General features: G+C 41.6%; 1 protein-coding gene across 3 annotated transcripts in view; it reads left to right on the forward strand.

The window, feature by feature from the left end:
- creld2 (CRELD disulfide isomerase 2) overlaps positions 1-11751 on the forward strand; it is a 32952-nt gene extending 21201 nt beyond the window's left edge. For 2 of the 3 annotated variants that reach the window (XM_078235547.1, XM_078235548.1), the window contains 4 exons: positions 3443-3526; positions 5681-5776; positions 7727-7867; positions 10171-11751. In XM_078235547.1, the coding sequence (XP_078091673.1) occupies positions 3443-3526; positions 5681-5776; positions 7727-7867; positions 10171-10250 (401 nt within the window). In that variant the 3' untranslated portion in view covers positions 10251-11751. The remainder of the gene's footprint in view (positions 1-3442; positions 3527-5680; positions 5777-7726; positions 7868-10170) is intronic. The other variant, XM_078235550.1, reaches the window with a different exon arrangement.
- The last annotated feature ends 713 nt before the right edge of the window (positions 11752-12464 follow it).

The following is a 12464-nucleotide window of genomic DNA, read 5'->3' on the forward strand; positions in this document are numbered from 1 at the left end:
TCATGAGCTGTTGCTCCTAATATTGAACACCTGTAAAGGGAGAGCACTCTAATATAACAATGACTATTATCAAAAAAATCCCCGTAAGAAATAGAAATGATCCAATTCATCACAGTTACTCCTTTTTTTTATTGATCCAAGTGTCTGCCCAATTCAAAGAACAAAGAGAAGTACAGCACAGGAATAGGCCCTTCCGCCCTCCAAGCCTGTGCCAATCATGATGCCCTAACTTTAAAGAAAAAGCTTCTGCCCTTACTCAGTCCGTATCCCTCTTTCCTCCCTATTCTTGTACCCATCCAGATGCCTTTTAAATGTTGCTAATCTGCCTGCTACCACCACCTCCTCTGGCAGTGCATTCCAGGCACCCACAACCCTCTGCGTGAAAAACCTCCCCCGCACATCTCCCTTAAACTTTCCCCCTCTCACGTTGAACCTGTACCCCCTTGTAATTGACAGTTCCACCCTGGGAAAAAGCCTCTGACTATCCATCCTGTCGATGCCTCTGATAATTTTTAGACCTCTATCAGGTCTTCCCTCAGCTTCTGGCTTTCCAGTGAAAGTAATCCTAGTTTATTCAACCTCTCCTCATAGCCAACACCCTCGAGACCAGGCACCATCCTGATGAACCTTCTTTGCGCTCTCTCTAAAGCTTCCACGTCCTTCTGATAATGTGGTGACCAGAACTGCACGCAATACTCCAAATGCAGCCTAACCAAGGTTTTATATAGTTGCAACATGATTTCCCAACTCTTGGACTCACTGCCCCGGCTGATGAAGGCAAGCATGCCACATGCCTTCTTAATCACCTTGGCTACCTGTGTGTTGCCACTTTGAGAACTGTGGACCTGCACACCCAGATCCCTCTGTATGTTAATGTTCCTAAGGGTTCTGCCATTTACAGTATAATTCGTACCTAAATTTGATCCTCCAAAATGCATCACCTCACATTTGTCCGGATTAAACTCCATCTGCCATTTCTGTGCCCAAGTCTCCAATCTATCTATATCCTGTGACAACCCTTGGCACTACCAGTAACTCCACCAATCTTCGTGTCATCGGCAAACTTACTAATCAGACCATCCACATTTTCCTCTAGATCATTTCAATATACAACAGAGGTCCCAGCACTGGTCCCTGCGGAACACCACTAGCTACAGATCTCCATTCTGAAAAACACCCTTCCACCGCTATTCTCTGTTTTCCATAGCCAAGCCAGTTCTGTATCCATCTAGCCGGTCCACCCCAAATCCCTTGTGATTTTAGTTTTTGTACCAGTCAGCCATGTGGGACCTGGTCAAATGCCTTACTAAAGTCCATATAAACTACATCCACAGCCCTTCCCTCATCAATTTTCTTTGTCTCCTCTTCAAAAAAACTCAATCATGTTGCTGAGACATGACCTTCCCCATACAAAACCACGCTGCCTGTCACTAACTAACAGGATATATATGCACGTTTTCCTCCAAATGTGCATATATATCCTGTCCCTCATTATCTTCTTCAAAAGCTTCGCCACCACTGATGTCAGGCTCACTGGCCTATAATTTGCTGGATTATCCCTGCTTGCTTGCTTTCTTCTATAGCTGATGTGATGTTTTGCTGCATTACTGCTGCTTGCAACGTCCATGGTATTTAAATAATATTTTATATTTAGGTATTGCTAAAGAAAGAAACCTGCTATCAAAGCTTTTTGTCTTGTACTCATCAGAAAGCTCGCAAAAAAAAAGTACCGAAATAAAGTGGAAGCAACAGTTTATACTTCTCGAAGAGAGTACCATATAAGCTGTTGCTCATCATTTGCTGTTGGCAATTTCTTGTGAGCTGCCCGATGAGTATAAGATGAAAAGCTTTGTGCTGATGCTTGTTAGCCACCTTCGATTTCCACACCCCTTTTCCACAAGGACCAGCTCACATACACACAACATATAATGCCTCCTTTGAGCACTCTGGTTTCGTGATTTTTATCTAGTTCCTCATCCCTGCCTGAAATACTCTGGTGTTTAGCTTTGTTTTACATCTTCCACGTGGAGATTTTTTTCTCAGATGCCTAAGAATCATAAGAACTAGGAGCAGGAGTAGGCAATTTAGCCCCTCGAACCTGCTCCACCATTGAATACGAACATGGCTGATCTAATCTCGGCCTCAACTCCACTTTCCTAGTCGTTAACTATGGCCTGTCAACTCCTTACTAACTAAACATCTGTCCACCTCTTCCTTAAATTTACTCAAAGTCCTCTAATCCACCACGTTCTGGGCTAGTGAATTCCACAGACTCACGACCCTTTGAGAGAAATAATTCCGCTTTCCTGCCTGTAGTCAACTTATCTGCAACATCTTTCAAGAAATTATGTCAGATTTATCAATTGTCAGACCATGTGGTATTAATTTTATTGTGCTGTACTATTCTACTCCCTCCTCCCTGCCCCACACAGTCTATTTTTCACTTGACCTGTGTGGTGGGGAAGCTCTGAGACCACCCTAACGAGTTTGATAATGGACTAGCTTGTCATTTTTAGTGTGCTTAAATAGCAGATAGAAAATAGAACATTTTTCCACATTAGTACCGATTGTTAGGATCCAGCACACACGAGTGAGAAATAGCCTTTTTCAGCATTGAGCATTAAAACTCGACTGACACTGGTGCAGTGGTAAGTTTTAGCATTTTCTACATGAACCATTTGATTTAATTTATTATTGTCATATGTATCGCAAACGAGTCTCTCATCCATTGACTCTGTCTACGCTTCCCGCTGCCTTGGAAAAGCAGCCAGCATAATTAAGGACCCCACGCACCCCGGACATTCTCTCTTCCACCTTCTTCCGTCGGGAAAAAGGTGCAAAATTCTGAGGTCACGTACCGTCTGACTCGAGGACAGCTTCTTCCCTGCTGCCATCAGACTTTTGAATGGACCTACCTCGCATTAAGTTGATCTTTCTCTACACCCTAGCTATGACTGTAACACAACATTCTGCATTCTCTCCTCTATGAATGGTATGCCTTGTCTGTATAGCGTGCAAGAAATAGTACTTTTCACTGTATACTAACATGTGACAATAATAAATCAAATCAAAATATTAGCAAAAAGTGAAAAGTATTGTTTCTTGCATGCTATACAGGCAAGGCGTACTGTTCATAGAGAAGGAAAGGAATGTAGTGTCACAGTCAGCTAGGGTGTAGAGAAAGATCTCCAGTGGTAGTTGGCAGCAGTTCTGCTGTGGACATGCGCCAGCTAGAACTGATGATGTCCAAACACATTTTTTTTTAAATTCTTAGAGCAAAATTCTTAATTGCTGCTGTGCCAAGCATCCTGTTCGAATGTTTATAAGATTAGTGTTACAAATGAGTGATTGCACCTGGCATGGGTTAAATTGTCAAGATCTAGATTACAAGGATTGTTCACTCCTCAATCTCTATATAACTGAACCTTTCCACTTGTTGTAGATGTCGATGAGTGTGCAGCAGAAACCTTACCTTGCAAACAGCACAAGTACTGTTCAAACACAGAAGGGTCTTACTCCTGTGAAGGTATGTCTGCGTATTTTAAGCTTCGGTTCACGATACAGCGCAAAAGCAAATTTACATTTTTGGGAATATGATTATATCTGTACAAATAACCTACATACATTAACAATTTGGCTCCAGTGATAATGCTCAAAGCAAGCAGTGCATATAAGGATTGGAATTTGAAAAGAACAAACCACCAAGGTCTTCCTTCATGCCTTTGACAGCATGACTACTTCCGACTATAACAAAAGCCATAACAAACTGGAGGCAGAGATAGCAACAAAGAGAATGGCAACAGTCAAAACGAATAGATGAAATCCTCTTCCCCGCACCCACCCCACCCCCCATGGGTTTCAGAATCACTCACTCCTAAAACAGTTTCCCAAGCAATTGAGAAAGTTTAAAGAAAACTAACATTTTTAGACTTTTTTTCAAAACTTTTATACAAACCACTTCTTCGCTGATTAAGTCAATTGTTTTGGTTCCTTTGCATTCACTAGCAGTTGTCCAAGCTTCATACAAATGAAAGCTGCTGAAAACCAGTCCCAGAATGTACAGAAAGGTTTCAGTTCCTCACCTGTGGGCAGCAAGTATGCACAGGGGCGAATCTTACCAAAAAATGGCAGAGCATTGGTTCCGGTGAGAAAAATGGTGTGTTTATCTGGTGAGAAACACGCCAGTCTTCTCTCCAGATTGTACCACATGCTGGTAAAACCTGCCTGCACTGAGATCGGGACACCATGTTTAAAGTTTGCCCCAATCAAACCAAAAATTTGCACACCCCACCACAGAGGTCTCAGCCCCTCGCCCCAAATAAAGTCCATCACCGGCATCTCCAGTTCCTACCTCTGCTTCTCCCCACCACCACATAAATGAATCCCTTCTCCCCCATGAGACTCCCACTGGAGTCTACCCCTGACACAGGTAGTCATCATGCCAACCTGTGCCAAGAGGCAGTGTCAGGAGACATTTGAATTTCAAAATGTATGTGTGTTTTTAATATTGTTTTGGAAGCAGTTCCAACAATTAATTGCTTTTTGTTGAGTTCAACAACATGGAATCAAAAAAGGCACCATACAAAACAAGAAGGCCTTTATTAGTCTTGGCACTTGTTGGGCATTGACTTGGTTGTTCAAAGAGCAATTGGGATGCCACAATTGGCCAGGAAATCTCTGAACTGGGCAAGGGAAAGGATAATTGCCGATCATGTTCTCACTCCTGTTTCCGTAACCCATGTAGACAATGCAACTGAATGGATATCTGAGGACATGAACTGTGGGTTCAGTGCCAAGTAGCTAATGGGCAATACTGTTCATGTTTGCATGGGATGAATTTCGAGTTGAGCCTGCAGTGATGCCTCTTTTTATTGTAAGGAGTCAACCCTTTAAAGAGAGGGCAGAATATCAGTGAACAACGACACAATAACACCAGAAGGTTATTTTAAAAGAATGTGCTGATTTCCCCTAATAAAAATCAAATGGATGAAGGTATATATTTGTATGCAAAGAAACGTGCAGCAACTGAGAACTTCCGATGCCCTAAAGAAGGGGGTGGCCACAAGCTTTTGTTTTTACAGGCTGCATATCCTGGGGATTCGGACAATGCAGAGGTTCTTAATGTCTCCCACGTAACTTGGAAGTAAACTCCAGAGAAGTGGTGGAACAACCATTTTAAAATGTTATTTGATAAATAAAAGAATTTAGAAGCTACTGGACTACCAGAGACGTCACATTCATACCTAACTTCATATCCCAGATGCACAACACTGCTCTGGCCACAGGCTTTAAAACAAAACCTTCAGGCACACAAAATAAAACAAATCTATAAATGCAGATTGAACTGGGCGAGTGGTCATTCAACTTTGGGGTTGTATGTGATCCTAGGGAAGCAGCATTGGACACCCTATCCTAATGCAGGAGCACAAAATTCGAATCATCATAGTCTTTTAAATCACTGCCTATGACATGAACTGCATGAACATATTTTTAAAAGGGGAGCTTTTTGTATTCAGCCTTGTGGATGAATTAGTCAAGTGGACTCGAGCCGTTTTTAAAATTAAAAGCTCCGTCGTAAGGCATTCCGCGATTACGTGCCGTTAGAGATCATACACTTAAACTAAGTTGATCTGCAGTAGTGATATTCTGCCAGTGTAACTTTATTTTTCATACTCTACAGCCTGTCATTCTGCCTGTGATGCATGTACTGGAGGAGGTCCAGAAGATTGTATTAACTGTACAACTGGGTACACAATGGAGGAGCAAACGTGCGTAGGTATGGAATGTACTCGTAGCTGCTGAGATCAACTTGGAATGATTTGTGTAGCAGATGCTGGAATCTGTCTTGCTGGTGATCTCGTACTGAACACTCTTTGTCCTGCACTAAATACAGACACAAATATTACAGCACAGTGGGAGGCCATTCAGCCCGTTGTGTCTGCACCAGTCCTCTGAACAGTTCACTGGCCATTCTGCCACCTTCTTCCGGTAACCCTCCACATTTTTCCATTTTAGATAACTGTCTGATTCCCTTTGGAATGCTTCAGTAAAACCTTGCCTGCACCACGCTCTCAGGCAGTGCATTCCAGACCTTAACCACTCACTGTCTGAAAAAGCTTTACCTCCTGTCACTTTTGCTTCTCTTACCATTTACTTTAAACCTGTGCCCTCTGATTCTTGATCCTTTCATGTGCGGGAAAGGTTTCTTCCTACTTATTCTGTCCAGACCCCTCATGATTTTGAAGACCTCTATCAAATCTCCTCTCAGCTTTCTCTTCTCTTCAATGAAAACAGCCTCGACTTCTCCAATCAATCGTCATAATTAAAAGCAAAGTACTGAAGATGCTGGAAATCTGAAGTAAAAAGAGGAAAGTGCTGGACAAAAATCAGTAGGACTGGTGGCGTCGGTGGGGAGAAACAGAGTTAATGTTTTGAGTCCAATATGACTCTTATTCAGAAATATCTATCATTTTATTTGTATCATCTCAAATACAGAGATCCACTCTCAATTTTAATTTTAAATTGGTTGTATCAAGCGGGCAATTTGGAAATTGAGGATGGAGCAAACAAGGAGGGAGTATGTGTACCTTTGTGTTGTGTGAGAGTATAACTCATACAGGATAATGTGATTGGCTTTAAAAACATCAGCTAACAAAATATATGAATGTAGCAAAGATATTTTCAATAACACATCAATTAACATAGGCTGCTGGACTTAAGCTCACCCACTGCTACCCAATTACCACCTAAATTAGCTATAGGCCAGAAGCTTAAATCAATTTTAGCAGCTATTATTTCAGGATTTTTAAAATAATTATTTCAGGATTAGATACCTTTCAATACAAGTAATATTATGAGACTTAGTTTACCTTTGACTGTTTGTTTTCCTTTGTCACTTCGATCTGTTTTGAGATTCCGAAATGTATAAGCTGTCAAAATATCTTTACCTTGCCCCATTTCCTCCTCCAACCCATTGTTAATGCCTTATAAGATTAGGAAAATGGGAACTCATCAACAAGGAGCAGGAGTCAGCCTGCTGCTAGCAATCAACGCGCCACCTCCCACTGGCGGGAAAAATGTGGCTGGGCAGCAGGAGAATCTCCTGCTTGATCTTTGCTTGCTAGCATCCACTGATTCTTCATAGATTGAAAACTTCTCATTTATGAACCAAAGTCCAATCCCCACTCCAGTGCAGAGCCTGTCGGACCTATAAAATGATAAGCAACCTTCCCCACAATTTTCAATGGGCGGGACTTTCCAGTCCCACCCACCCTGGGACTGGAAATACCTGCCCAAGGTCAACCGACCTTTGGCTTGTCTGTCATATTCATCTTCCCACCCGCAATGATTCCTGTGGTGGACAGGACTGGAAAATTTAGGCCTATTTTTTGTTTTACGCCCCTTGCATAGGAATGTGATGCATGCTGAATAAATTAGCTTTGTCAAGGTTGACTTTGATAGATAATGTTCTAAATCCAAATCATTTAAGTCCTGATCAGTTTCAGTCATCTACGTCAATTCAGCATGGTGTTACGCATGACAGAAAACAGCATGCAGTATGAAACCAAATCGGTTTAAGAGCTGAACCCCACTCTGGATTATTACCCTCTAAAGGGGGATAGGAGAGTTGAGAGAATCCTGTACTGGGCTAATTTGAAAGTGTGCACTGTGCTTCCTCTTATTAAAAAATGCAGTCTTAAAATGTTTTCAATTTTTCCATGTTTAGATATAAATGAATGTAGCCTGCCTGAGAAAGTGTGTACACGTGAAAATGAGGATTGTGTCAACACTGAAGGCAGCTTTAAATGTCTTTGCTCTGAAGGCTACGAAGAGCAAGATGGAGCCTGTGTAGAAATAAAAGCACCAGGTATGCTGATAAGTTTAAAATTCCACTTGCAATAATCACTGTTTATATCTAATTCTGAAACTAAATGAGCAAACTGCTCAATAAAGTAAGTAGAGTTAAGATACTTGTGTTGGACCAAACATTGTTTAAAAAATACATTTTTAAAATTCATTCACAACGTCTAAAGTCTTTTTAAGGTTAGAAAACTTTGGAAAAGCTTATAAACAGTTACTTGTTTAATTATTCTAAACTTCTGCTTCAAAACCACCTTGGTATATTGCTGCTGTGCTGAATCCTGACAATGCCAGGGACCTTTGACAGGTCTTTTCACTCCAGTTATTTGCATTTGCTCTTTCTGTATCCATAACATTATGAAGATGTCAAAGTGGGAGGATGAGGGAAGCCAGCAGCAATACTATTACATTCCTCCTGGTTTATTTGATTTATTATTTTCAATGTATGCTAATACATGTGACAAGTTTTGTTTCTTGTGCGCGATACAAACAAAGCATACCGTTCATAGAGAAGGAAACGAGAGAGTGAAGAATGCAGCGTTACAGTCATAGCTAGGGTGTAGAGAAAAATCAACTTAATGCAGGGTAGGTCCATTCAAAGGTCTGATGGCAGCCGGGAAGAAGCTGTTCTTGAGTCGGTTGGTATGTGACCTCAGACGTTTGTATCTTTTTCCCAATGGAAGAAGGTGGAAGAGAAATGTTCGGGGTGCATGGGGTCCTTAATTATATTGGCTGCTTGCTGAGGCAGCGGGAAGTGTAGACATAGTCAATGGATGGGAGGCAGCAAACTCAAGAGGAGTCCAGCATTTTCTTCCACGTCATAAAAACACATTATCTTACTGCCTCTGTATTGCAGAACCACTTCAAGAAACTGTAATAGAAGTTTTCATGTGTTAGGTGTTTTGGATATGAGCCTTAATTTGCTTTGACCATCTATATCCTCCTCCAGGAATGAAGGGCTGTGGTAAATCCATACAGACAAATCAATGAGTAAAATGCTCTGCTGGCTTGTATCAGGACATGATTGCACTAGAGTGTGTACAGAGGAGGTTCACCAGGATGTTACCTAGGATGGAACATTTGAGCTATGAGAAAAGACAGGATAGGCTTGGATTGTTTTCTTTTATAGCAGAGAAGGTTAAGGGGGAGATGCGGGGGGGGAGGGGGAACAAGATTGAGGGGTACGGACAGGGTGTGTAGGGAGCAGTTGTTCCCCTTGGTTGAGAGGTCAATCACGAGGGTGAGGGGATTTGAGAAAAATGCTTTTTGACTCAGAGGGTGGCGAGAATCTGGAATGCAGTAGCTGGGAAGGTAGAGGAGGCTGGACACCTTACACCCTTTAAAAAAATATTTGGATGAGCACTTGAAATATCATAACATTCAGGGATATTGGGGAAGTGCAGGAAAATGGGATTAGCATGACTTTAGTGATAGTTATTGTAAGTCCAGATGGGCCAGAGGGCCTTATACTGCACTGAATGACTATGACTTGAGATACCAACACAAAACATCCTTCACTATGGTGTCTGCCTTCTTTAGAACATGGGTTTTCTCATGTTATAAGTCCTAGAATCACCCTGTAAAATAGTGAAGGTAGAAAGGGGTTGGAGCTAGTCAAGAACACAGTGTTATAAAACTGCTTGGCTCAGCAGAGTGACTCTTGTCAACCAATAAAGAGCTGTCATTGTTGCAGATTTAAATGGGTAAATATTGCAAGGCCCTGCTTGCAGTCAGTTCACATCCTTTATATTCCAGCTGCATGCAGAACCCTGCCAGGAGTTTTGGGCCTTGCACACTTCTATGATTTTAATCAGGATCTTGCTATTTGTGGCCATATTACCATAATGAGTCATAGAGGTTTATAGCACGGAAACAGGCCCAACTTGTCCATGCGGCCTTTTTTTTTAAACCACTAAGCTAGTCTCAATTGCCTGCGTTTGGCCCAGATCCCTCTGTACCCATCTTACCCATGTAACTGTACCTTACCCATATCCTTACAATGGATAGCATTGTTGCAAAACAGCAATTACATTTACTTGAAAATGATGGCATTTCCCATCTGTATCAGGCTACAAAGAATGCACCTCTACTTCGAAGGAAAATTGGGGTAAATTTAACTCTTGAAGTCAATTGAAATACAAATGAGAGATCTAAAATGGACTGCCAATTTGCTATCATCTGATTTGCACTATATCACAAAGTCAAAACGACCTCCAATGGCTTTATAAAGATGTCGATTACCAGTCCGAGCCAGGACCAATATTGACAATGGAAAGTTCAGTTTGATAACGGTTCCTTTGTTTTCTGCAGTAGAAATGAAGGACTCTGAAGAGCAAGACATGGTTGAACCAGAAGCTTTAGCAGATGTCGCCCCGCATGAAGACCTTTGACGCGCCGCTCAACACATTAGATTCTCTTGTACAAAAGTCTGTGGGCATATTTTGAAAAGGTCTGCCGTTTATAAAGGAGGAAGAGTTATTTTTCAACCAGAAGGTTAAACATGTTGCCAATATGATTTGTTTACATAACCAAAAGCTAACAGTTACTGGCCTGTTTCCATTTTAAATTCCTTGGGTCAGGGATGCTCCTCATTCCCTTCTTTTGTGTCACAAATATTTAGTTTCAGTTTGTCTGTCCTTTTTTGGTGGGAACAAATGTGTCAAATCAAAAGAAAAAGAAACTTTTTGTAGTGCTTTTGATGCCAGTAAGTGTACCTGGAAGGTTAAAAAGTTATGATCTTGATATAGTAGCACTGAGTCTCCTATCTAAAGATTTACAGTCTGAAAGAGTTTTCTGTTGACCTTAGTGAATGTACTTTATTGTTGTGATTGTCACTCTTTGTTAGCTGGAGATTAGAGCTTTTAAAATGGACATTATAAAATGGAAATTCTGGTTTAGTCACTATACCCACTCTGGCTTCTGATTTAAACTTGATGGTCGATTATCAACCAAACAATCTCATTCTCCTCAACGCCCACTTACCTGTTGGCCATTTCCACTATTTTCTCTCATTGCAAATGTTGTATTGTCAAGGTTTGTTGGTCCTGTTATCCTTCATGCCTGAATTTGGAGGGATCATGTGTTAAATTTTCTCTCTGCAATCTAACCCCAAAAGGCATTGTTTATACTCCACATACATTTATCATAGAATCCCTACAGTGCAGAAGGAGGCCATTTGGCCCATCGAGTCTGCACCAACCACAATCCCACCCAGGCCCTATCCCCATTAATCCCATGCATTTACCCTAGCTAGTCCCCCTGACAGGAGGAAACTGGACAGGAGGAAAGTGGAGCACCCAGAGGAAACCCATGCAGACACAGGGAGAATGTGCAAACTCCACACATAGTGACCTAAGCCGGGAATTGAACCTGGGACCCTGGTGCTGTGAGGCAGCAGTGCTAACCACTGTGCCACCCTAGGGGCTATTTTTAAACTATAATCCTTGTGTTTCATTATTAAGATTTCCCCTTTCAGAATTGTTATTTAACCATGTTTTGTGACACTCCAGCATTCAAATGGCATTGCCTAGTATTAAATCTGTGGGAACTGTATAATATTCCAATGGGAATTTTTTTGGTCCTGTTAATTAGGAAGTTGTCTACTGCCCATCTGAATTTAATTTCAAATCTCTAATCAGTATTTACATTGACGCCGGAAATTCGTTTGTGGGCCGGTGCAAAATGTGAATCTCAAACTTTGGATGTTCCTGCCAATTTTGTACATTTCATTTACCTAACTGTGTAAAACTGAGCCTCCAGAACAATAGACTGTGTAGGGAGAGTGGAAATGATTATTGAAATTGCAGTGTGGTCTAGCCTTTGCTGAGCTTTTTTTCTTTTATATTCTTCCTTGCCATTGATGTGCTTTTAAAATCTTTTGTGACTCTTTGTACTACTGCATTTTTTTTACTACTCTCATTGCCATTGTGTCAAAGGATATTCTCACTGTTAATTCCCCTATTTTGGTTGACTGGAAAGGAAACAACATGGGGATGCGTGACAGGTTATATTGCTCCTGAAGTAGTTGACATTCACTAGTCCCTCAGCCAACATATACTGCTAGAGGTGCGCGTACCTGCAATGTGCTGAGAGAGATTTGCTGTGGATGCTTCAGTTCAAAAGGGAGACTGATAAACATGGGAAGAATGATAGTATAATGGTTATGTTAAAGTTTATTTATTAGTCACAAGTAGACTTCCATTAACACTGTTACTATGAAAATCCCCTAGTCGCCTCACTCCGGCGTCTGTTCGGGTACATTGAGGGAAAATTTAGCATAGCCAGTGCACCTAACCAGCACGTCTTCAGACTGTGGGAGGAAACCAGAGGACACCCATGCAGACACTGGGAGAACGTGCAGACTCTGCACAGAAAGTGACCCAACTGGGAATCGAACCCGAGTAAAAGCAGCTTTGACAAAGGGTCATCTGGACTCGAAATGTCAGCTCTTTTCTCTCCTTACAGATGCTGCCAGACCTGCTGAAATTTTCCAACATTTTCTCTTGGTTAATTAAACTCCGGGTCTCTGCTGCTGTGAGGCAGCAGGGCTAGCCAATGTGCCACCCGTATGTTAGTACACTGATCATCCCTGTGATTGAATTAAT

This window comes from Mustelus asterias, chromosome 19 (genome assembly GCF_964213995.1).
Source record: "Mustelus asterias chromosome 19, sMusAst1.hap1.1, whole genome shotgun sequence".
Lineage (NCBI taxonomy): Eukaryota > Metazoa > Chordata > Chondrichthyes > Carcharhiniformes > Triakidae > Mustelus > Mustelus asterias.